At 36.3% G+C, this 27,933-nt stretch overlaps 1 protein-coding gene and 1 long non-coding RNA gene across 2 annotated transcripts in view; one reads left to right on the plus strand and one right to left on the minus strand.

Annotated features, from left to right (window-relative positions):
• Positions 1 to 27,933, plus strand: part of LOC115435523 (glutamate receptor ionotropic, kainate 2) — a 756,602-nt gene that overhangs the window by 305,956 nt on the left and 422,713 nt on the right. Inside the window, exon 7 of the mRNA XM_030157991.1 lies at positions 25,985 to 26,128. Coding sequence (XP_030013851.1) covers positions 25,985 to 26,128 — 144 coding nt within the window. The remainder of the gene's footprint in view (positions 1 to 25,984; positions 26,129 to 27,933) is intronic.
• On the minus strand, positions 9,403 to 27,400 carry LOC115435525 (uncharacterized). Its single transcript, XR_003937704.1, has 4 exons — positions 27,275 to 27,400; positions 26,672 to 26,679; positions 13,766 to 13,770; positions 9,403 to 9,414 (listed from the first exon to the last, which is right to left on the minus strand). It is a non-coding gene; the product is annotated as an uncharacterized LOC115435525 (long non-coding RNA).

The raw sequence follows: 27,933 nt of genomic DNA on the forward strand, positions 1-27,933 counted from the left end.
CAGACAGACAGATTTGCTTTATTAATCCCTAAGGGGAAATTCAAAAATACAGTCACCACTCCACAGAAACAGTCCTACCACATCAACAATAAATAAATAAATAGAGTGTAAATAATTAAAAAAAAAAAAAAAAAGTTAGATAAAAAAGAAAGTAGAATTAAAAGACAAAGTGTGTATTCTACCTAACACGTTAAGTATTAAAAACATAAATGGAGTGATGACCAAAGTGTAATTGAACCTATTGTGAGTTGTATCACTAAAAAGACCTGGAAAATATAGTTTGAAGGCTGAAAAAGTCCGTTGCGTTGTTTTAAAAACTCTAATTTCAAGTTATTGTGTTGCACAGGTGACACTTTCTGATCCACCGTCCTCGTCGACATGGTGTTTAATGCGTAACGCGCATGTGTGTCGGAACTGTTCACTGTTGAATTAGTTCATCTGGAGTGCAGTGCAATAGGTTAATTCATTCTGTTGATTCAGAAGAATGGTGTAAAAGCTTTTTATTTGTGCGATTTCTATGACTAATGACATTTATCACTGAATGAATATAAAATTAAAGAAAAAGAAAGAAAATACGAAAGTGTTATGTTCATATAACCGGCGGAAGATTGTTTAACGTCGCTGAGGAGGATCATGAAAGTTAACCACAAAAAGTTGTCATGGAAATAAAATCATTCAGAGAAAAAAAAAAAAAAAAAAACGGGATGAACTGTCAGCGAATCAAGCTTGGAAAAATGAAAGTGACCTCTGGGCTATAAATAAACAGGATATTTGCATTGTCTGGAGAAGAAAAGCATGGAGATGAAAACAGACGAAGAGAAGGAATAATTGTTGTTTGAATGGAATGTTTATTTTTGTCTATTGGCAGAAACTTACATTCTTCAAACTTAAGTCAATATCTAAAAATATACAACATGCTCTTGTCTCTGGAAAGAAAAATTCAGCACAGACTTTTATCTTCATTTAAGCCCATCTGCTTATTCAGTATATACGGAGCAGGTTTTATTTATTTGCAGCATCATTTTACTTAAATGTCTTCTACAGACAAGGCGGGGGGAAAAAAATAAAAAATAAATAAAATAAAGTGATGATGAGACTATTCAGAAAGTCATCTCATTGGTGGTTATAACTCACACCTTTACTGGCATCAGTTTCACTTCACTGGCAGCAGCTTGTTAATGTTCATGCTAGAGATGAGTTCTCAAAGGAAAATTTGGATGCAGTTGAGTAAATGGGTGTTTTTGTAAGTTACTGCCAGCAGTAACCAGGATGTAAGTAAGAATAAACATGAAAATTTAATTAAAAAGTTTGTCTTTGAATGAGGTAGAAAAGGTGATATCGATAAAAGTAAAGTAGTAGTAACAGATTGAGTCGATTTTATTTCCAAAGGCAAGAAAGCTGTTCAGAATTTTACATTTCCATTGTAATTTATGTTCTTTGTTACAAATAACACCGTCACACTTTCTATCGCGTCCCCTTCGCCCAAAACCATCTACTGATCTAAACTGTTTAATACCTGTTGATCCATTAACTCTTTCATGCACAAATTATGAGAACCTTAATCAAAATTTTTTCCTGAGTGTTTTTATTCCTCTTTAGGCATGAAAAAAACAATGCAATTGAAAAATTTCATCTGAAAAATAAATTTAAAAAATAAATAAATAAATAAAAAAAAATACTTTCAAAAATTTCAAAAATACATAAAAAAATGACAATGAAAAAAAAAAAAAAAATGAACCTATTTTTCATGAAGCTGCAAAAATGTCCACTCAGCTGGACACCACATGTTTAATTTTTGATGCACAGAAACATGTATTTACTGATAAATTGTGTGAAAACTATGGGGAGGGCTTGTGATTCTGGGGGGTTTATGCTCAGGAGAGATCTACATAATGTTGCCAAATCATGTCAGAAAAGATATGTAGTGTCTTAAAACTTTAATAAAGATATGTGTGGAAAAACAAACAAACAAAAAAAAAAGAACAAAATCCATGAATATACAAGAGAACAGCTGTAGAATAACTGTCCACTGTAGTGACCAGCATGCATGAAAGGGTTGATCCTATCAATACATGTAAATAATTGGTGTAAAATACAGTTTGTCATCTTTTCATGGTCATCAGATATGACCCATTTGGACGTTCAGAGGCTCCGTAGTGAACGTGGAAACACCGTCATCTTCTACAACATTGATTCACCAGTAAAACCCATGGAGTTGGATCAATGACAGTGGATGGAGATACTTGGTTTATATTCAGTTAATGATATATTTTACTGTAAAAGTCACTTTTTCTTCAGTTTTCTCTGTTTCTGATTTAATAACCTTCAACTTTAGTCTGAACTTTAACGAACATCTACACGATCAGTGAATTAAATAAAGGAAAATATATGATTTTCACTGAAAAAATGCAAAATAAAGAAGATAATATTTTAATAAATGGTGATAAATCACTTAAGAAACGTTAAAATAGAGAGGAAAGTTCATTTGGGAAGTGTCACAAAAGTAGCATTGGGTCTTTATGGGTTAATGTTATTCTTTCTGGTTTTGTTATGTTGGAAAATTATTTATCTATTAACTAATATTACCAGCAGTTCAGTGTGAAAAGCATTAATTGTTCAGTTAATGAAATTTTTTACCAAAAAAGTCACATTTTCTTCAGTTGTCTCTTTTTCTGTAATAATAACCCTTGACTTTAATCTGAGCTTAAATGAACATCTTCATGATCAGTAAATTAAATATAGGAAAATACTTGATTTATACTTGAAAATGCAAAATTAAAGAGCATAATATTAGAATCAATGGTGATAAATCAGTTAAGAGAGGTTAAAAATAGAGAAAACATTATTTGGGAACTGACACAAAAGTAGCACTGGGTCTTTATGGGTTAAGATTTTTAAGGAAAAATGGTCAGTCTGCTTCTAAAAACTGCAATGAGTCTGATTTTTAAGAGAAGAAAATGAATATATAAAGTATAAGTTTTATTTGCATACTGTTAGCTGATTTCATCAAAGACTTGGAAACACTGGAATCTAATAAAAGGTCTAAGGAATCATAACATTTATTGCACTGACCTAAGTTTAGTAATTCAGTACAGTGACTGGGGGCTTTTCCGTTCGACATCTGCGCAAAACTTTACCGATATTTATTAAGTGTTGAAAAAACATAAGTGTGTAATGTCGGTTTTTCCATTAAATCACAAATGCGATGATTTATTTATTTATTAACTGAAGGAACTTTTGATTTTTTTCCAGAACAACAAAACAAGCTTTTTTGCTACGATAGTGCATAAGATAGCAGTTGACGGTTGTATTTGTTAAATTGCAAAAATTGATTAGAAGATCCGAGTATAACCAAAAGTGGATCAGGTTTCAACTCTATATGAAGCATATCTGTTAATGTGACATGCTAGAAAGTGTGACAGTAGTCGTTTTTTCATTGGACATCTGCGCAAAACTTTACCGACATTTACTAAATGTCGAAAAACAGAAGTGCGTAATGTCAGTTTTTCCATTAAGTCACAAATGCGATGAGTTGTTTATTTATTATCGCGAGATGACACGAGAAGTCATTCCATAAACATGGAGACGAACGTAAATATGGTGTTGATTTACAGATATATTCATTATTATTATATATTACCCCTCTATCTCGTACTAAAATTAAAAAATGATTGGGTTTCTTGGTGTGTCCGCACATACTGCGACATGTTTCTTCTTCTTTTTTGCTTGTTGTAACATATGTCAGCATGCGGTTTTTTAATTCACCTGACTCTAGTTGCGAAAAAAGGTCTTTCCATTGCAGTTTTGCGTGATATAGCATTTGCGCTACGCCTGAAAAATCACCTCTTGCCAGTGCAAAAACTTTTAATAAAAAAATTAGACTTTTGGCGAAGACCGGATAAGTTGAGTTTACTTAAAAAATTTGAGTAAACTGGTTACCTTAAAAAATTTTAGTAATGAAAACTTGAGTGTATTAAACTTAAATGCTTGATTTGAATGGAACTGCTATTTTAAATACAACACACAAAATGCCAAGTTAATTTAACTTAAAAAATTTAATTGCGTCATGAAATTATTTAATATATTGTAGCATGGATGAAAGTTAGGTAGGAAGACATCTTAGTGTAATTTGCCAGCACAGGAAGTGCTTTTATTTTGGCAAGGCAGAGAGATTTAACAATATTAATTATTAACACAATCATAGATGAACAGTAAATCCATTGTTCTTCCTATCGCTCTCACTCATGGTGCAGCAAAAAATACAAAAATACACAAACAAACACAAAAAGCCCAATTAACATTGCCATACACACATTAAGTCCAAATTAACACTAACACCACAACCCTGCTGAGCCCCTGCACAGAAAAATAAAACATTTTCAACAACATGCCCAATACCCACAATGCAATGCAGAGATAAAAAGATGTGGTCATGACTAAAACTTAGTGATTTAAATCCATTCAACTTCATCTTTTGTGTACTGTCAACTATGTCTACAAATTAGTAGAATAAACTTAACATTTTATAGTAATGTAATAAAACTTAAATCATTTAAGTACATTGTAAATAAAGCATTTTAGTAAATACAGGGTGACCCAAAAAAACGGGAATTTTTGAAGTGCGTATTGGCAGACATGAGCAAGTGGCAGCACTGCGAGACAGTGACCTTGAGCAAGTAAACACACCCCCATTTTAGTAACCGTTGGCGGCTGTGTGAGAATTGTTCGGTAACCGTGTGATCTCAAGATTCGGTAACGTTCCCTGGCCCCCTAGATTGCCAGATTTGTCAGTTTGTGATTTTTTCTTGTGGGGCTATCTCAAGAGTAAAGTGTACACGACTCGACCAAGAACTGTGGATGAGTTAAAACAGAGAATTCAGGATGAAATTCACAGTATCCCAGCTGAGATGTTGCAGCGGTCAATGAGGAATCTCAACAGCAGATTTCAAGAATGCATTCGTACAGGAGGACGCCATCCACAGGGTGGGGAAGCAAAATTTACAATGAACATTTAGTTGTTTTTTCTCTGCAGGCACTACGTCAATTGTTTTGAAACCAAACATATATTGATGTCATAATCATACCTAACACTATTATCCATACCTTTTCAGAAACTTTTGCCCATATGAGTAATCAGGAAAGCAAACGTCAAAGAGTGTGTGATTTGCTGAATGCACTCGTCACACCAAAGGAGATTTCAAAAATAGTTGGAGTGTCCATAAAGACTGTTTATAATGGAAAGAAGAGAATGACTATGAGCAAAACTATTACGACAAAGTCTGGAAGATACTATTAAAGAAGAATGGGAGAAGTTGTCACCCGAATATTTGAGGAACACTTGCGCAAGTTTCAGGAAGCGTGTGAAGGCAGTTATTGAGAAAGAAGGAGGACACATAGAATAAAAGCATTTTCTATTATGTCAATTTTCTTGTGGCAAATAAATTCTCATGACTTTCAATAAACTAATTGATCATACACTGTCTTTCAATCCCCGCCTCAAAATATTGTACGTTTTGCTTCCCCACCCTGTACATGAAGTAATTTTTAAAAAATTAAAATTCCATCCTTGTTTCTTAAATGGCATGTTTTAAGGTTTCAATTACTATGAATAAAATATTTTTCTTCCATCACTCTTGGTTTTATTGGATTGTTAAAAAGTTCCCGTTTTTTTGTGTCACCCTGTACAAAGTCTGGGCTTACAGTGTAGGTAAATTTTTATGAGCAAGTTATATTTGCACAATTTGAGGGTCAATGGAAAAGCGACTATTATCTGTTAGTGCAGGTTTCAGACGAAATCCGCCATAGCTGTTAACTAAAAACATGAGCACAGTATGTAAACTGGACCAAACTGTTTCACTGAGTCCAACAGGAACATCTTCACTGTTGTCAGCCTGCAACCTCAGCACCGGGCTTTAAAAGCTTTTTTTACCGATAATACATATTGCACGTATTGTTCCTGTAGGTGTTTTTAATTAAAAAGGTGAGAGTTTTGTTGTGAAACTTTAGCCACGAAGTTTTACACCTTAGCTGTGAAGTTTCACACCACTGCCACACACTCTCCTAAAAGATACAAAATACAGTATGTCTGAGTCTGAATTCACTGCAAATATATGATCCAAGTCCAATTTAAGGAGATGTTGGACCATTTGTTATTGTTGAATTTAACACCTGTTTTTACTTTTTTTTTGGAAAAATGTTGTAATACTGAGCCAAAGTATAAATTTCAGCCCTTGCGGAGGATGGTGCGTCCTGGTGATTTCACTTTTACAACTTCAACTTTGAGAAAAATTAGCTCCAGCCTCTGTAACTCTGTAACTTCGAGCTTCGTCCACTTGTTCTCCGACTTCTGATCCGTGACCTTTCACCTCTTCCCTGCAGATACTCCGGCAGCTGTTTGTCTTTAACTTGGTTCAATGATTCCCCACAGTGATTGAAAGCGATGCCAGACACCGCTGCACTATTTCCCTACTCTGTTTGGTTCGTAGCCAGTGGGACCGTTTAGAAGTGCGAAATCAATTGGCTTTGAGTTTACAGAGACGAAAGAAGTTCAGTTTGATAGGACATTCAGAAGTACTGTAGAGAATGCTCTTTTCACAGCACTCTAGAAAGTTTAATTTCTCATCTAAAAAGAGCAGAAAAACAAGTCTATTTATCTCTTTCTTGTTTTCCACAGCGTGTCTGCGCTTCTTTGCAACTAAACTGAATCATGTGGAAATCAGTTTTAACTACTACTACTGCAGTTAAATTAAAACAATGATTGAATTCAAACAAAAATATGTAATTTCTTTAAAATGAACCAGTTTGCCTTATTAATTTGGCGAGTTTTTTTTTTTTTTTTTTTTTTTTTTTTTAACTTTATATTAGTAGCAGGAGCTTTTCACAGTCAGTCAGGTCATTTGTGGTTATTCAGCAATAAAGCAAAGTTCATTAAAATGATATGAGCATTTCAGATCTCATTGTGTTATAGGATCCTAAAAAAGTCTTAACCCATAAAGACCCAGCGCTACTTTGGTGGCACTTCCAAAATAGTTTTTTCTCTAATATTTGGTTTTTCTTAAGTGATTTATCACCATTTATTATAATATCCTCTGTATTTAGTGTTTTCTCAGTGTAAATCATGTATTTCCATATATTTAATTTACTGATCATGTAGATGTTCATTACAGCTCAGAAAAAAGTAAAGTAGGGGGTTAAATAAAAAACAGAGAAAACTGAAGAAAGTGACTTTCAGTCAAATATATCAGTGTGTCCATCCACTGTCATTGATCCAACTCCATGGGTTTTACTGGTGAATTAATGTCGTAGAAGATGACAGTGTTTCCACGGTAACTACGGAGCCTCTGAATGTCCAAATGGGTCATATCTGATGACCATGAAAAGATGACAAACTGCATTTTACACCAATTATTTACATGTATTGATAGGATTAGTGGATCAACAATTATTGAACAGTTTAGATCAGTAGATGGTTTAGGTTGACGGTGGATGTTTGGGTCTTTATGGGTTAAAATGTCTTAAAATGTTTGGGTGGTAGACTTTGCATTTTATCTGGGGCAAAATAAATGAGCATGTTGATTTTTTGTTTAGTTTTTGTTTTTATTTCATGTCCCAGTAACTGTTTCACTTTAGTTCTGGTGCTTTTTCTGCAACAGTCATGTTAAAAGTGGAACAATTTTTGGATTTTTACATAAGCTGACACTGCAGCTATGCTTCAAATGATATTAACCACACAATCATCAGTAAACATGTAATTTATGCAAGGCAAGGCAAGTTTATTTGTATAGCACATTTCAGCAACAAGGCAATTCAAGGTGCTTCACACAGGACATTGAAATACAACGATAGGGAAAAAGAAACACATTTAAAACATTATAAAAGAAACATGTAAAAGGTGATTAAAAACAGAAGTAAGAAAACAACACATGAAATCAAAAAAAAAAAAAAAAAAAAAAAAAAAAAAATAGTTTGTTGATCCTACTTTAAGACAGGTGTATCAAACATACAGCCCGTGGGCCAGGACCAGCCCACCAAATGGTCCAACCCAGGTCATAGGATGAATCTGTAAAATACAAAAATTGCACTGAGATAAAAACAGTAAAGCATGTCAAAATCATTTTAGTTCAGTTCCACATACAGACCAATTGAATCTCAAGTGAGTCGGACCAGTAAAATATTATCATAATAACCTATAAAAATGACAATTCCAAATGTTTCTCTTTTTTTTATGTAAAAAAGTAACATTTACAAACTATCCTTTCACAAAAATGTGAATTATATAAATATGAGCATTCTGTAAGTGCCACTTAAACAATATTCTGCCTATTACTAAATGTTTTGTGTCTTTGTGGATCTACTGTGATCTATAAGCTCTAATGCACATGTGTAAATGATAAACTGAGGTATAATATTGTTAAAATTGCACTTTAGGAAACATGTTTTATAGAGGTTCTAGAACTACATTTAGGAAAACTTATTACATTCGATACATTTCACATTGATTTTACATCAATGCTGTCCAAATTGGCTTGGATGCTACTGTAAGCCTTATAGTTCTGGGATAAAATGTGTCTGTTACTTTGAATTTACTGCTTAGTATTTGCATTTTGATTAATATTTTCCTTTTTTAGGTGTGCATTACTTCTAACCTCTGGCTATGCACAAAAAAAGACAGTAGAATTTAGAAAAGTTTCCATATTATGCACTGGGTTACAAAAAAATATTTTTTGCAAGTTGTCTGGGTTTTTTCAACTGAATTAGGACCATTTTGCACCGCTAAATCCAAAAATGACATCTGTTTTTCTCACTCAGGTCAGGTTTTTTTTAGCAAATTTGATTTTGAAAAATTTGATCTCCTCACAAAATTGATTACATTTTTGTAAACTTTATCTTGGTCACCAAGTTTAATACCAAAATAAGACTGGTAAGCACACTTTATGAAAACCGTAGTGAACGTGGAAACACCGTCATCTTCTTCTTCTTCATCTCCGTCATTGATTCACCAGTAAAAAGCATGGAGTTGGATCAATGACAGTGGATGGACACACTTGGTTTATGTTCAGTTAATGATAGATTTTACTGTAAAAGTCACTTTTTCTTCAGTTTTCTCTGTTTCTGATATAATAACCTTCAACTTTAGTCTGAGCTTTAATGAACATCTACACGATCAGTGAATTAAATAGAGGAAAATGTCGGATTTTCACTGAAAAAATGCAAAATAAAGAAGATAATATTACAATAAATGGTGGTAAATCACTTAAGAAAGGTTAAAATAGAGAGGAAAAATTCATTTGGGAAGTGTCACAAAAGTAGCATTGGGTCTTTATGGGTTAATGTTATTCTTTCTGGTTTTGTTATGTTGGAAAATTACACTGGGTTACAAAAAAATGTTTTTGGAAGTTGTCTAGGTTTTTTCAACTGAATTAGGACCATTTTGCACCGCTAAATCCAAAAATGACATCTGTTTTTCTTAATCAGGTCAGGTTTTTTTTTTGCTAATTTGATTTTGAAAAATTTGATCTTCTCACAAAATTGATTAAATTTTTGTGACTTTATCAGTTGATTTTTTTATATAGTTCTCACCCAAAATAGGTTTTAAGAGAAAAAAAATCATTTGATCACTTGATTCCTGTTAGGTACAATGGTGTATTCACCGCAGATGTAGCAGAATGCGTCAGGCTTATTTTTGCAAGATCTTCAAGTCGAAGCCATTTCATTCACCTGTAATATTTTTTTAAAAAAACCATTAATCATAAACTGGCAAAAGTAAAATCTTCAGAACTCGTTTATTGCAAGAAATATGAAAGAATTTTGTATCATGTGATGTGAAAATGCCCATAAATGTAAGCAAAAATGTTAAAAAGCCAATATGTAGCATAGTTCAGAAAGTTGACCTGATTGAGCAAAATTAATGTGATTTTTGGATTCAGCACACCAAAATGATCCTAAATCAGCTCAAAAAACTTAAACAATAAATTTGTTGTTGACCAGTGTAATACATAAATGTTGATATACAGTTCATGAATGAAAAGGCAAAGGGGAATGGAAGGACAGGGGGCGGAGCTTCTGAAGGGGCACTAAAGTTTCTTTCTCACTAATTCCACCTTTAAATTAACAAGTAACTGACTCAATATTTGTTTCCTGTTCCTCTCACCAGCAAAGAGTATATCCGTATATGCTGGATAAAATAATTTATGACTTATCGGTGCTGCTTGTGTGTACACTGCTGAGAATAGCAAAAAATAGCTGATGGCAGTGAGTGACCTAGTCATGACTAAGGCCTCAGAGAGATTCCAAAAGAGTACAAAACATGCTCAATTTTTAATCCCTTCAAGTAGCATGGAGGAGGAGCCCGAGTAAAGAGGAGGAGAGGGAGGTTTAGTGTTAAATTCACTCCCACACACACACACCCATACACACATATACACACACTCCTCCTAAACCTACTTTCCTTGGCTTGTTCCTGAGTGCGCCCTCATCTCTCAAGGTGTTTATGTTTCAATCAAAAGAGCCACAGCGGCGTGACCACAGCTTTCTGCGTGACCAGCGGAGCTCCAGTCGCAGCAGCCGCCACCCTTCACCGCTTTAGGAATCAGCCATAAAAACCCCACCCGACTGATCCACTTTCCCCTCCTTTTTTCTGCTATTACAACCCCGGAGTGTGGAACCCTGCCTCTGGCCTTAAGCCCCGTTTTCTGATAGAAACTTCAAAAATAAATCCATCATTGTCCCCATGGGAAACCCATACAACGGGATGGGATTAACCCCTTTTGTTGTTGTTGTTGTTTTTTTTAACCACGGTCTCATTTAATATCAGTTATTTTCTGGACTATGGAGCACACCTGAATATAAGCCACACCCAATAAATTAAAAAAAAACAAATTGTACATATATAGGCCACACCTGACTATCAGCTGCAAGTGTCCACGTTGTAACCTGAAAGATGGTAAACAGAAAGATTATTTACCATACTTTCCGAGCTATAAGCCGCACCCACCAAATATTTTAAAATAAAACACTTTCATACATATATAGGCCACACCTGACTATCAGCTGCAAGTGTCCACGTTGTAACATGAAAGATGGTAAACAGAAAGATTATTTAAATATTTATTTCCATACCTTAACTGCTTTTTTCCAAACAGTGCCGGTAACACGACAGTAAACGGCAGAAACAGACTGGTTCAAAAACCCAGAAAAGTCATTGATCACTATCTTCATCTTCCTTCTGCTCATTGAAACCACTGCAGTCGTCTTCTTCAGTGTTAGAGTTGAACGTCCTCAGAAAGGCTCCATCACACACCTTCTCAGTCTCTCTTTCCGTTGTCGCTCTCAATGGCACTTATGTGCTGCAGCTCAATTTCCTTCTTTACAGACATATTGATTGTTTTTAACTTAAAAGCTGCATCATATGCATTTCTTTGTGTGCTTTCCATGATGAGGGTTTGTGCGTGACACGCAAAATGATTGTTAAAAGTTAAACTTAAACTTAAAACTTCTCCTCTTCATCACCTCTTCCACCTGTCTGTCTCGCTTTTGCGCTTCCTGCTAGAGCGCCCCCTATACTTGAGCCGCATCGTTTTATAAGAATGGATCCAACACTGTAAAATGAGATGAGTACTGTAGGTAAAAACACCACATGGGACAAGGTTATTAGGGGTAACTTTTGTTAAACAAGGTGATCTGTAAAGTTCATTAAGGAAAATGTACTTAACCTTAACCCATAAAGACCCAGTGCTACTTTTGTGACCGTTTCCAATGAATTTTCTCTATATTCAACCTTTCTGAAGTGAGTTACCACCACTGATTGTAATATTATCCTCTTTACTTTGCGTTTTTTCAGAAAAAATCATGTATTTTCCTATATTTAATTCACTGATCATGTAGTTGTTAATAAAAGTTCATATTAAAGCTGAGGGTTATCATATTAGAAACAGAGAAAACTGAAGAGAAAATGACTTTTTTGACAAAATATATCACTAACTGAACATAAAACAAGTGTTTTCATCCACTGTCATTGATCCAACTCCATGGGTTTTACTGGTGAATCAATGTTGTAGAAGATGACGGTGTTTCCACGTTCACTACGGAGCCTCTGAACGTCCAAATAGGTCAAACCTGATGACCATGAAAAGATGATAAACTGCATTTAACACCCATTATTTACATGTAATAATAGGATAAGTGGATCACCAGGTATTAAACAGTTTAGATCTGTTAATAATTTTGGTTACCAGTGGCTCATTGGGTCTTTATGGTGAATGTTTGGGTATTTATGAGTTAAATGGTGAAGTATTTCTATAAAGTATTAGATTTTATATTTTCATTATATTTTACTGGTGATGACCATAAAAAGATTACAAGCTGTGTTTTACACCAATTATTTATATGTATTGATAGGATTAGTGGATCACCAGGTATTAAACAGTTTAGATATGTTAATAATTTTGGTTACCAGTGGCTGTTTGGGTCTTTATGGGTTAAAACAGCTTAAATTGTCTTTTTCAAAATACAGGCGAAAACTGGAATATTTTGTGGACATAAACATAGTTTGTTATCATTTCTAGCGTTACTTTATTCTTGACTAGCCGTTCCTCCTCATGGTAGCGTGTCCTGTGGGTGACTCACACTGATCTCAGTCTGCAGTCATCTTTTAACTTTCTCATTGCTCTTGTTGTGGACTGCAGTCGGTCTGCCGTCATTTCCCTTCTTTAATATCACATCATTACTCTGCTGTCATTTACAAAAGCAGCTCATGTTTCCATGCAATCTTTATTTTCAAAGTTTCCAATTCCAAATGTCACCACAGAACTAAATTATCCAAGTTTTATTACATCTTATAAACTGTAACTCTCTCATCTTATAAAGGGTACAGTATAAGAACGTCCAATAAATCTACTGCTGTGTGTAGTAAACTCTCTGAAAGTGTCACTTCAACGGAAAAAGAGGAACACAAAAATCTACTTTTTATTATTAATAATGAAAAGCAAAAGCAAAAGTAATTAAATTCTTAGGCCTGAAGCCAAGTCAACTTCACAAATTAATTCAATTTATTAAAATGAGTCTAAAATAATTTTGACAATTTAGGTAGATTATAACCAATTTGAGTAAAGTAAGAAAAAGTAAGAAAAAATAGTAAAATATGATTCAAAAGAATTACAAACTTCTGAGGATTTCAGCAGTGAATAGAATTCCGGTTTAATGACTAACTTCTTTAAATCAAACTTGTTCATAATGGATCATGATGTGTTCCGTTAGTAAATCAATTATAGCTCATTAACTATTACTATTGCTATGGATATATATATCATACATAGATCAACCTCCACTCTTTGTGCTCTAGTTTTATAATAAACTGTGATGTGTGAAATGACAATTTTGGAACTTTAGTAAATGTGGATAAGTACAAAATAATAGCAATCTAATTTAGCATAAAGACTGTTTTTAATTTGCTGACCTGAAACCCCCATCGTCTATGAGTATAGGCTACAGGCAGAGGGTTTTATTGCCATTCAGTTAAAAATCAAAAGGGAAAGAGAACCATCAACAATAGCGAAAGAAGGTCTTGGCTTTACCTTGTGCTCATGACTGGGATCATTGTTTGGGCAAATCATCAAGGGCAGAGAAAAATACATTGAATTTTCTGAAATTACAGCACTACATCACTATACTTATGTCCTGTATTATGTCAAATAACCTCTCAAAGTTCCATTACTTGGAGGCAAAATGACTCATCTCATTATGTGTAATCACAAATAAAAAATACAACTTTTTCTATTAACCCTTTCATGCACAAATTATGAGAACCTTAATCAAGATTTTTTACTTGAGTGTTTTCATTTCTCTTTAAACATGAAAAAAAACAATGTAATTGAAAAATGTCTTATAAAAAATAAATAAATAGATAAAATAAAAAAATAAAAAAAATAATAATAATCAGCTGGACACCATTCGTTTAATTTCTGAAGCAAAGAAACACGTATTTACTGATAAATTGTGTGAAAACTATGGGGGGGGGGGCTGGTGATTCTGGGGGTTTATGCTCACAGGAGATCTATATAAGGTTACCAGTTCCTGTCAGAAAAGATATGTAGTGTCTTAAAACTTTAATAAAGATATGTGTAACAAACAAACAAACAAACAAAACAAAAACAAAAACAAAAAAAATCAGTGAATATACAAGAGAACAGCTGTAGAATAGCTGTCCACTGTAGTGACCAGTGTCCATGAAAGGGTTAAACAAATCCCAAATCAGTGAACCTTGACAACCATTGTTTTAAACCTCTAACAAGATATTCACTGATAGATCACAGGAAAGCTGCAGACATATTATAAAGCTCAGCCTCACCGAGAATCAAACTTGCAACCCTGCAGTATGTAGTAGAATTTAAAGGAGTTATATTTTGCTTTATTTAAATGGAATTATACATTTTAAAACATTTCCCTGTGGTCTACAGAAACTGTAAATGCTCTGCTTGGGTCTGAATTCTTCATTAATTCAACTCCACAGGTCCATCTTTAACCCTATTTCTGAGTAATGACACCAGAAAGGTCGTTTTGAGCGCTGGTCCTTTAAATACACGTGACCCCACCCCCTTCCAGGTTGTTGATGGTGCTTTCTGTCCCATTCAGCCACATGTGTTCATTAATACAACCAAACAACTGAACATTTTAGGTAATTGGCTCGAAGTTTGGACATATTTGCAGTTTTTACTACCGCTGTTGCTGCTGATAAACAATTATGTCGTACTCGGAAAAATGTTCGTCGGAAGTCTCGACCTTATATGTGCAAATGTTGTGATGTAACTACTTATAAAACATAACAAATTAAGAAGGACTTGAAACAGGTTGTAGAAATCCACTCCATTTTTGCCGGAATGAATTTAAAGATGGTTTTTCAGCACCTGGAGGGTTCAAATTCAAACTTTATGAACTGTTAGGGTCCAAATACACAAATAAATGAACCAAAGACTACTAAAAGTGGGTTTAGCAAAATATGACCCCTTTAATTCTCAATGAGGAAGTTTGAGATATTTCTTGTTTACAGTGCTTATTACAAGTGTAACAGCGGAGGTTATGTTTTCATCAGGGTTTGTCTGTCTGTTTGTTTGTTTGACTGTTAGCAAGATAACTCAAAAAGTTATGGATGGATTTTCATGAAATTTTCAGGAAATGTTGATTCTGGGACAAGGAACAAATGATTAAATTTTGGCAGTGATCATGGGGGGGGGACTGATCTGCCTTGGCGGAGGTCTGCGCTCTCCAAGTGCTTTTCTAGTTTTTATTGAAATCCACAATTATAATAATTTAATCCACTAAAATCTAACAGTGACTGTAGATTAACATCCCAATATTGGCGCTGTCACATATCTGAAACTGGACCGACCCTAATTCTCCAGTTGGGCTCCGTTCTGCTCTCAGAGTACATTTCCAAAGACCACAGTGCCAGCCAGCTTCAGAAAACGATAACCCCAGCCCCAGTCTGGAGGAAAGCTATTTCTTGCCACTTTGTTTCCATGGCAATGTTGATGAGCTGGTTGGTTAGAGAGTTAGGGGTGGGATGGAGGGGGACCTCTGCTGCTGCCAAGTCAGGCTGGGCATTTTAACAATTCATAAAACTGTTGAAATCAATCTGAGCTCCGGAGATTAATAAATCTCACTCTGTTTGAGATGAGCAGGAAGAGCGAGGAGGCAACAATGAGGTGGAAAAATAGACGGCGTCAGGGGGAATGCTGATATTGGCTGACACAAGGGAAAAGTAGCTTTTAAAGCGTTTAGCTTTAATTTCATTCAGGAGTGACATAATTGATTTAATGAGATGTTTATAGAGTGAAGTGCCGGTGTTGCTAAATCATTTGCGAGTCTGCCTGACGGGTACTTGTGAGGCTCACACCGGGGAGAAGCACAGAGGGCACACAAACCTCTGCTGCCAGCAAGCCTCTGCTCATCTTCCCCCACTCCTGCACACAGCTGAATACATTTGGCTGCTGATTTAATTAAGAGCATATTTAATTCATGAAATACTTCTTAACTTTGACACCATATTGACTGAAAAGCAAGTGGAATATCTTTTTTGTTAATTTAGCCTTTCAGTAAATCCCCAGAAATCCACATGATGACTGAAGCTATGAAAGCCAAGTGTGGGCTCTGTGGGTGAGAAGTTCACTCCTACTTCCCAAAAAAATCCCACTGACTTCTCCTGTTCGCAGTATCAGCGCTGTGATTGACTGACAGGGTGTGACATTGCTATTATGAGGTCCCTGCAGGCCTGTGTGGTTTATAGAGGAGAGAATGGATGGCAGTGTGAACATCACAGAGCTGCAGCTCCTGCCCTCAGCACAAAGAGAAAGAGACGCTGCTGGCAGTCACATGAAACTCTTTGCACCAAACACACAAAGAATTGTAAAAAATAAAAGTATCGATCATCAAAAAACACATCAGCACTGATTTGGATTGTGTTTAATTGAGGTCCTTTTTCAAACAAAAAAAACCTATGTAATCTGTAACGGTCGTATGAGATCATCAAACATCTGAGAAAGAGCAGAGGTTGATGGGTGGTATAGGTTTTCTTATCCTTGAGTAAACTTTAACAAAGGCAGCAGAGAGCTAATGTTTCTTAAAGGTAATTTGGTAGACAGCGGCAGTGGCGCCACTGTTATTAGGATAGTAGATTGCCAAATCAAGATAACAGAGGTGGCAGATCAGACAATGCTAATGATGTTGTTTTGGAGAGGAACGGACAAAGGAAATGTTTTCTCTTTCAAGGATGAAAGACTTATTGCTGTAATAATAAGGCTACCTTCAGACTGCAGGCAAATGTGGGCAAAAGTCCGATTTTTATGCCCATATGTCACCTGTATCCGATCTGTTAAAGACGGTTTGAACAGCACAAATCCAAATTTTTTTCAAATCCAACCCAGTTCATTTTCATATGTGGGTCCTAAATCCGATACGTATCTGATATTTTGCAATGTGACTTAAGTCTGAACGGCCAGGTCACATTTATTCAACCTTTACATCATTGAAATGCGACAAACTTCACAATTCTGCATCCCAGGAGGAGGAATGGCAACAAAAATGTATTTAACACAATGTGTACCTGCATGATCACGTATTATGTCAGGACCTCTTCGCACACTTCAGGGTTTCAAATTCAAAACTGACAGAAGCAGCATTTAATGTGTAATATGAACGAGCACAAAAAAAAATCAGATTTCACCAAAAAATCTGAATCGTGCATTAAGACCTGTTGTCTGAACGTACCTAAGAGCACTCAGCAGAATGTATACCTCCACCGCAGTCCTTTGACGCCCTCTCTTACAATGCTAGAAACAGAATTTCAGGGTGTACCTTTTACAGAATTTTGCCCGGGCATACCTTTTGTGCTTCCACCACATTTCAGATCATTACTGGAGTTTTTTCATAATTCTGCTGAAAGGCAAACAAACCAACCAACCAACTTCCAAGGCTCTCTGAAACTCAAACCCATTGGAACTATGTACTTGGATCTGAAATAAAATGGAAGATGAACATACGACATAGCTTTATAGTCAAAGCTCTTCTGTATGACATTATTTCTATGGTAAAACAAACATACAGAAACATGTGTAAGACCCAAAAGATATGGCTAATAAGAATTCATGTTTATAAGTTTATTTGTATGAAGTTGCAAATTTCTGATTTTCTTCATTGCTATTTAATGCACCCTCACTGTGTATGTGTGTCGCATGACCTCTCAGCAGTAAAGAAAAAGATAGCTTACAGAACATATGAATATATAGTTTTTTTTCTACCATCCGACATGATGTAAATTAACCTTTCCTGTTTTAATAAATTTTTGGAAAGGATTACAGGTCTTGTCATTCGTGTCAGAATACAACTTATACATGGTATTTGGAAACACAACAGAAGAAGAACATGAAACTGAGGACTTGAAGAATAAAGTGGAGTTTATCTGAATTGAAAAAAAAATACAAAGACAGAGAGTAGCAGTAACTACTTTGTTGAGAGAAGCTTTTATTAGCTATATGATTATTGGTAGTTTAGTACACGACATTTACCAAATAACTTGTTCAACACTGGGCGGTCTTCGGTGCAAATATTGTGTTTTATATTGTGTTTTATGTGCACAAGCCCCTTTTTTTTTTAGTCCAGAAAAACACTGTTTTAGAAAGAGTGACATGTCAGACTACTCTATTTAGTTTACCCAAAAATCCATCAGTAGTATTTGCTCACTATTATAAAATTATCATGACTTGTTCAGGAGCAGGTTTGTAGATTTTACTGGTCACACAAGCAGCTGCATGAATGTAAATGTATTCAACATGAGGCAAACATAAGATAGCATCAGCCTTTCATAATGTTAGCCTACTCGCATATTTGAACTATTGGCGACAAAATCTCTTCTCTCTAATGTGCAGTCATATGTTCAGTAGTTTAAAACAGTGACTCATTCTGAAACCACCTTAAAACTTACCTCAGAATTATGTATTCCATGAAAGTAGGTTTTCCTCGATATGTGTCACTCATTCGAAAGACGGTTTATTCTGCCTTCTTGTTCACATTTCCAACTAGAAGCACTCGGAGAGTGCAGACCTCCGCCAAGGCTGATCAGTGCCCCCCCCCGTGGGCCCCCCCACGCCAAGGAGGTTATGTTTTGCCAGGGTTTGTTTGTTTGTTTGTCTGTCTGTTTTGTCTGTCCGTTAGTGTGCAACATAACTCAAAAAGTTATGGACAGATTTTGATGAAATTTTCAGGGTTTGTTGGAAAATGGCCCCCCCGTGGGCCCCCCACCCCCGATCACCCCCAAATTTAATCATTTCTTCCTTATCCCATTTCCAACAAACCCTGAAAATGTCCATCAAAATCTGTCCATAACTTTTTGAGTTATGTTGCACACTAACGGACAGACAAACAAACAAACAAACAAACTAGAAGCACTCGGAGAGCGCAGACCGCCGCCAAGGCTGATCAGTGGCCCCCCCCCGTGGGCCCCCCCACCCCCGATCACCACCAAAATGTAATCATTTCTTCCTTTTCCATTTCCAACAAACCCTGAAAATTTCATCCAAATCTGTCCATAACTTTTTGAGTGTGTTGCCCACCTAACGGACAAACAAACAAACAAACAAACAAACAAACAAACAAACCCTGGCAAAAACATAACCTCCTTGGCATAGGTAATAATCGCACATCTTTCAATGAGACGTGCATTGACCTGTCACTCAACTGGGGTGGTACTAGTACCTTGAGGTGTCCAATCAGGTTCCAGAGGTGGCCAGCACTAAGCAGAGCCCTGGCTCTGGCACTAATGCTGCGTTTCCACTACGTGATATTGGCTCGACTCGGCTCGGCCTTTTTTGCGTTTTCATTATGAAAAAGGACTTGGAATCTGGTAACCCGGTACTACTTTTTTGGGTATCACCTCTGCCGAGGTTCCAGGACTGGGGACCAGACACTAAAATGTGACGTGTACACACTGTAGACCACTGATTGGTCCAGACAGTTTTCTCTGTGACCCGCCATTTTAAAAAAAAACAGATGCGGAAGTGGACGGTAAATATAGCGGTACATTAATCTACATGATAACAGCCCAAAAGTACACCATGGTCGGTTGAGGAGATTCAGTCTTAGGTGGCCGACGTAAAAATTCAGATGAGACAACATGCAACGAGCAAGTTTATCAGCAACTCTCTGAACAGAAGTAACGCGCTGCATCACTATGACGACCAGTTAGTGTAAAGTCAGTAGTATCTTGTAATGGAAACGCTCTCCAGGAATACCGAGTCGAGCCAAGCCGGGCCGATCCGAGCTGGTTCCACGAAGTGGAAAACGCGGCATTAGTTAGCAATATTTTCTAAGTCTTGGCATGACCCGCCCTACTCTGCCTCTGATTGGCTCGTCAATCCTCATGCTTAAAGTTAACCAATCTAATCAGCGAAGGGTACCAAGTACTAGCCAATTAGAGGCAGAGTAGGGCGGGTCATGGATTCACTATCATAGGGGAAAATATGGGCAATTTAGTTCAGATACTACTGAATGGTGCACTTTATGGGGATTTAGAAGTGGGTATATGCAGTGCTGGACTAAAAAATAAGTAGGTATGCTCCATATATCGCCGTCTACCCCGGACTACACCACTGGCTTGTATTCGAGACAGGAAGTTATTTCTAATTTCCTGTGTTTCAGTCTATAGTTGACATCATCTGGATAGTCATGATGATGAACAGTCAAGAATCCAATCACCAAAAGAACACAAACATCTGCCAAGGTTGTGTTTAAATACGAGAAAAAACAAGAAAAAACAGAAAAAAATCAGGTCTTGTTGACACCCAGATGGACGGACAGATACAAGAGATCACATAACCCCTTTAACAGAGGTAAATGTCTGACAGTCTAATGTGTACATGACCAATTTTAACACAAGTCAGTTCTATCACAAGTAGTCAGTCAGTGTGGATCATATCACATCAGGTGTGGTTGTCTCCTCCTGTATGTGCATCGACAGTGCGCGTCAACACATGCATTAACAGCCTCCAGGTGACACTCACACTGGAATAAATGTACACTCCCTTTGCTTCCACACCTTTTTTCTAACACGGATTATTAATACCTCACACTCCTGCGGGTACACATTCATGTCAGCGTGCTGTCTAGAAGGCAAGTTTATCGACTGTGATTGATTTTGAAACATCTCTGGAACATCTCCCATGCATATGTATACAGCCTCACACACACACACATATACACACACCGAGTAACCACCTGAGTATACTCACTGTGCTATTACAGCTCTCCGGCATCTGAAGCCTCAGCCTTCTGGTGCTCAATCAAGACTCAAATGGGTAAAAATGACAGGTTTGGGTGTGTTTTTTTTTTTTTTTTCTCCCTGCAGGACAGTACTTTTTCCAAACACCCTAGGGCACAATTTCAATGCAACAACTCCAGAGAGCTGTTTTGATTGCTTTTCAATCAAGCGAGACAAACACTAATTAGATTTTTTTTTCTTTTTTGAGGAACTCAGAAACAGAATTACGAGCTTCTCTCATTAAGCGTGCATGACTGGCAGTTCTCTGATAGCTTTGGCGACTGTTTACTGTCATGACTTTATTATGTACAGACATATAGAGAGACACACTGAGAATTGAAAAAGTATAGAATGAGAGCAATTTATTTAATTTTCTTGATCTTTACTTTGTCTGTTTTTGCATTCAGTACGACTGTCATGGACACTATTTGAAACAAGAGTCGTCTCTGTCCTTACCCTTGGTGTGGTGTTCAGATTTTTGTTATTCAGCCAGTGTTTGTGGGAATGGTGGACCTGCTGCATTTGTGGGTTTTTAATTCATATTAATCAACAATTAATGTGAAAATACTCCACAGATGTTTACTTCATTCCAATTACAAGCTACATAAAAGCATATGTTGAATATTTGCCTTTTGCCTTTGCTAGATCACATTTATGAGCTAAAGTGCTACTTGTTTTTAGTTCTATTTTTTTTTTAAATAAAATTTAATATCATCAAGATATGAGAGGAAAAAAAAATCATTAAACAAATATTAGTCAGCATTTTGTTTAATAAAATAATTAAAATGAGTCCCACAGACCCAAACATCAACAACAAGGGGTTAAATAATTTTTTAGGCGTTGTCTGAAGTCCACATTGATCCTCACATCACAGCTTGTCTTGTCCATTGCATCCGTTTTTTTCACAAATGCATCAAGTGTTTCACTAGAAGGCCCATCTGAGGCTCTTTAATCTGCACAGCTGAAGAAAGATGTGCATTTTAAAGCAGAATTAAATCTGACATTGTTTGCTGAATAGATCACAATGGACGCAGTGCAAATCTCTGTGGAATTTAAGGGGTTATATTTCGCTAAAACACACTTTTATTAGTCTTTGGTTCATTTATTTGTGTACTTGGACTCTAATACTTTGAAAAAAGTTTGAATTTGAACCCTCTAGGTGCTGCAAAACTATCTTATATTCATTTTGGCAAAAACTGAGTGGATTTCTACAATTCGTTTTAATTCCTGCTTAACCCCCTGTAAAGCCTGAACCATTAAATCATTGACAGAAAAATTCCAATTCTCTGAAACCAGAGCCTTTATTAGTCCTTCTGAACACCAAAACATTTTTTTTCCAATATCAGTTTCCATGTATGAGTTGTCAATTTTTGTATCATATTTGATACATCGGGTCTCAATGCTCAAATATTATTTTAGAACAAACAAAAACATAATATAATGCAAACATGTCTAACAAATTGTAATTCCTTTTCAAAATTGGCAAAGATCTACCTCTTTCCTCATTAATGACAGTCTTGTAGTGCCACTGGAAAGGCCTCTGGGGAATGAATTCCCCCCCCCCCCCGGGGGGTTATATGTGTATTGCATGTATCTAATTGTATACATCAGGTTTTTCAAGAGAAAACATATCACACTGATCATGTAGAGGGCTTCACAACTCATGTATCAAATATGATACGTTTTGGCGATATAGGGTTAATTACCTCCGCCAAGGAGGTTGTGTTTTTGCCAGGGTTTGTTTGTTTGTTTGTTTGTCTGTCCGTTAGTGTGCAACATAACTCAAAAAGTTATGGACAGATTTGGATGAAATTTTCAGGGTTTGTTGGAAGTGGGATAAGGAAGAAATTATTAAATTTTGGTGGTGATCGGGGGTGGGGGGGGCCCACGGGGGGGGGGGGGGGGCACTGATCAGCTCTGCGATCAGTTCTGCTCTGATCAGAGGTCTGCGCTCTCCGAGTGCTTCTAGTTTGTTATGTTTTATAACTAGCTATGTCACGACATTTGCGCATATAAGGTCAAGACTTCTGACGAACATTTCTCTGAGAACATAATTGTTTGTCAGCTGGAGTGGTTGTGGTAAAAACTGAAAATATGTCCAAAATTCGAGCCAATTACCAAAAATGTTCAGTTGTTGGTTGTATTAACGAATACAAGTGGCTGAACGGGACAGAAAGCACGGTCAACAACCTGGAAGGGGTGAGCCGTGAAGTGACTCATTTGCATTTAAAGGGCCAGCGCTCGAAACGACCTTTCTGGTGTCATTACTCAGAAATAGGGTTAAAGATGGACCTGTGGAGTTGAATTAATGAAGAATTCAGACCTAAGCATAGAATTTACAGTTTATATAGACCACAGGGAAATATTTTAAAATGCATAATTCCATTTAAAAAAAGCAAAATATCACTTCTTTATAGTAAAAGGGCACTACAAGAGCATCTTCTCTATTTAAAGACCTAAATGTGATGGAATTAAGGGTCAAAACTAAAGTCACCCTCACTTTCCCAGGTACAGTTGTTTGTTGCATTTCATCACAATTAGTATAATTTAGTTTTGTTACATTGCGAGGTATGTTTCAGGTCCTTTACGTGAACAATAATATAAAGGGCATTTAATTCATATAAAAAGATTAATGATGGATGATCTTTTTGCCTCAACCACAAACAATCTGAGCTTCAGATGCACTGGGATGTTACAAAAAGAAAATTTAAGCATTCACTACACATGTGTAATAGTGTTTTAGGTTTGCACATCAATGTCTTCATACTAGATATGAAATAAAATAAGGGAATTTGGGTTCGGCATAATTGCACTGAAAAACTTGTGATAGTTATGCACATATATCAATCATAGGGATTCATTTGGCTGAATTCTAAAAGCCAGAAGTGAAAAATGAAGAGTCATTTGGGAGCTGAAAGAGCCGGCTCTTACTGCTGAGCTGAGCCAAATGATCTGGCTCACTAAAGAGAATTCCCAGAACACTGTATTGTGCTGTCTGTTTAATTATGTCCAAACGTAGATACATCTCCAGTCACGCAGCCAAATGGATGCCTGGGTGTAAGGATGGATGGATGGATGTGGATGGATGGATGGGATGGATGGATGGAAGGATGGATGGATGGATGGATGGATGATTATATTATTCTTCCCAGTATAAAGGTGATAGAGTGAAAGTTGAAGAAAAAGGGTGCTTATTTGTAGTTTAAGATGATTTGCAAAAGACACTAACCTTGAGGAAACATCCATAAAAAGATGCAACAAAACATATGGAGATAAAAACACATCTGCACCACCTGTAGGCAAAACCCTTGATTGTGCGATTTAATGCTTATTACCCCCCCCCCCCCCCCGAAGGAGAGGCAAGGGGTATTGTTTTTGATTCGGTTTCTAGTAGCAAAACTATTGGTTGAATTCATACTGTCGTGGAAATTTACCGTTAAACTGTTAACTCACACAAAGAAAAAGGGAGAAAGTTAGAGTTAAAATAATAAATGCATTTATTGAGAAATCAATCACAGACAAAGCTATGTAAATGAAGTCTGATTAAACAAGAGAAAACTAAAGATTATATAGAACCAAATCCAACCCCCTCAAACTATGATGTCATTCCTTACGTACATCGTACCACCCCATACTACTCCTTCTCTGCTCCGTGAAGAGGTCATGAGGACCTCTTCACTCTAACCTTGCTTGAATACAGGCGCCATCCTCTATCTACACATTCAGACATTTAGGTGTTTGGGTTTCAACTCAAGGTAAGAACTTCGTCCCCAAGTCGGGGTTGCTACAGAGTGGTAAACATCACACATAACAATGACTCAGCATGCACTTAACAGTATAACATATTAAAAGAGTATAAAATAAAAAGTAAATTTTTCCACCACAATACTAATTAGGTTTATAAATTACCAGTAACCGAGAGCAGAGGTCAAAATTCAATTTTTTTTAAATACATTTTAAAAATCTTCTTTTTTTTTATTTACTTATAATGGGCAAAATTTCAAATGTCTATAAAAACATCAATTTTGTTTCAATTTACTTACAACTTGGTACATATGTAGAGTTAACTGATATGTTGACATCAGCACATGTATAGACATGATGACATCAGCTAGATCAATGTCAAAATAAGCTACAATACGTGCGAGAAATCTGATCATTTTATTTGGAAAATTTCACATACACAAAAGTAAATATGCCAAAACACGCCCAAATTTTAAAGTCTTTATAAGTGAATTTGAAAAATATATTAAATCACTGGAATTTATCTTTAACAAAACAAGCACAAACACTGACAATTTATAAAGAATTCTTTAAAATGGAATGAATTTACTCTCTGCTGCATTTTTTTCTTAGATCTTTATATTTTAAATGTTTATTACCTCCGCCAAGGAGGTTATGTTTTTGCCGGCGTTGGTTTGTCTGTTTGTCTGTCTGTCCGTGTGCAAGATAACTCAATGTTGCAAGGGGCGGGGTTTTTTTGCCTGGCGCCACTTGTTTTAAGGTTGTATTTTAGCTTTGACAACTTCAAGCTTAAATAAAGAATTATTTATCAAACAGGATAAAACAGTGTAAAAGACAGTTATTTATGATTTTAATCTTGTAGTAACTCATGGGTATACGTATGAGAATATGAGAAAATATGTACGTTCCAGAAATTGACAGACAGAACAAAGACTCATTAAATGCATCAGAGACATACACATACAGTAACTGAGTTAAAGTAAAGAAAACAACAAAACACTGAAACTTTTTGAGTGTTTTAAGAATCCTAATGACAATGAAAAATGTAATGTGTATATACTGTCATTAAAAAGTTTATTATTATATCCATACTTCCATACCTTCTTTAAACATGGACTGACATTTTGTTTTATTCAAGTTTGTGCTTTTCATTTCCGTGTTTTCTAGATGACTACACCTGCAGTTCTTGGATGTTTGCGTCATCTTTTGTAAAAAACACATTGGCGTTAACAGCTCATCCTCCAAACATCTGTGGTTACTGTGCAAAGAGCATAAAGACGTGCACATCCATACATCAGTGTTTTGAGACGAGGCTTTGATGCAGCCATCATTTCTCTGATTCCGAACAGATCCGCGCTGTCGTACTGTGGTGATTTGTGTGTTGTATTCCATGTTAATGACGCTCCCTCCCTTCTTTCCTCGTGTCTCGACTTGCAGACGGACGCCGCGCTGATGTACGATGCCGTGCACGTGGTGGCCGTGGCTGTGCAGCAGTCTCAGCAGATCACTGTCAGCTCATTACAGTGCAACCGACACAAGCCCTGGCGCTTCGGGAACCGCTTCATGGCCCTCATCAAAGAGGTAGATGCCTCTCTACCTGCTCTGATCCTGTCACCCCTCTCAACATACACAGCACCTTCACACGGAAAACACATGCTCTCAGGAAAGCAGATGGAGACGGAATGTAAATAAGGCTGTGGCAAGCAAGAAGAAGGGGGATATGAATAAATAGAAATGATTTATCTGTGTATTTATTTATATGGAAATCACTTTTCCACTGTGTATACATACATACTCCCCGAGGAAGGCGGCCATCTTGAGCTCGCGCTTTGAATTTCAGCAATGATCATCCATGCAGAAACAAAAAAAGTACATTATCTAAAATTTTGGTAATTGCCTCACAGTTTACTGCATTTATGAAGCTGGGACAGCTAATCCTAAGCTTTCTGTCTGTGAAAGCCACGGATTAGGCAACCTATATTTAGGGCTCGCTAACCCTCTGTTCCTCTTCAGTTTGCAGAGATCATGAGATGACTGACTAAGAAATAGACAGTATGGTGTATAGCGAGGCTTCTTATGCTGCACAAATGTGGATATGTTTATTTAAAGAGCGCAGTTCTTCACCATCTAATCTCCTCTTTTCTTCCATGACTCTCCTCTCAGTCCTTTTTCCTCTCCATCTGCTGCTTGTTTTGTCCGCTGACTCTTCCAGGAGGGTGCCAGCGTATACACAACACTGTTAGGTCAATGGTTGTATTGCAGAGTATGGCTGTGTCTGCACTAATCCAATGTGATTCCCAGAAAAAGCTAACATGACATTTTTTTTTTTTTTTTTTTTACATCTTTCCTCCCACAGCATCTTTATTGAGCAGCGAGATTCCTTACATTTCTATAAGATGTGGAGTTTGTTCTTTGCAGTGCATATTTAGTTAAGGTACTAGTGGACCATAAAAATCACATCTAATACACAGAGTCAGCCAAAATAATGTATACACGCATCAGGAAAAGAAGAACTTGCATAAATATTTCAATACCAAATTTATTCAGACATCACGAGATTAATAAAAGTTACCTTTGGCCTCTGCAATTACAAGAGGTGCTCAAAGTGGTGGCCATTGGCTTTGAGACATTTATGTGTACGGCAAACTTCACGAATCCGTGAAATTGTCAGACATGTAGGAGGTTTGAACCAAACTAACGCCTCCATTGTCTTTGGACTTCAATAACATTCTCAAATTTGAAGTACCACTTTAAAATGATCTTATGTTCCTTAATCGACAACCGTACCGCCACCATGTTGTAGACGTCACGTGTTGATGCTACATTCATGAGGGTAATGCCATCTGTTGGGAAAACATCATACAACAGTACACAGTGTTAGCATAATTGATCAAACTTCAAAAAAGGTATCTTTATGTATAGATGTACTTATACAAATTAAATATTTATGCATGTTTTTCTTTTCCTGATGTGTGTTTACATTATTTTGACTGACTGTATTTTGCCTCTCAGTTATTTTAGAAAGTGGAAATTGCATATATTCTACATTCATTACATGTATATATTAAAATATGACATTATTTAATTTCAGTTTGAGGAAGTCACTATTCATAAGGTTTAACCCTTTCATGCATACTGGTCACTCCAGTGGGCAGCTATTCTACAGCTGTTCTCTTGTATATTCATGTATTTTGTTGTTCTTTTCATTGTTTTTTCTTTTTTACACTATCTTTATTAAAGTTTTAAGACACTACATATCTTTTATGACATGAATTGGTAACATTATGTAGATCTCTCCTGGGCATAAACCCCCAGAATCACAAGCTCTCCCTATAGTTTTCACACAATTTATCAGTAAATACATGTTTCGTGCGTCAAAAATTAAA

The sequence above is a fragment of the Sphaeramia orbicularis genome, chromosome 16 (genome assembly GCF_902148855.1).
Source record: "Sphaeramia orbicularis chromosome 16, fSphaOr1.1, whole genome shotgun sequence".
Lineage (NCBI taxonomy): Eukaryota > Metazoa > Chordata > Actinopteri > Kurtiformes > Apogonidae > Sphaeramia > Sphaeramia orbicularis.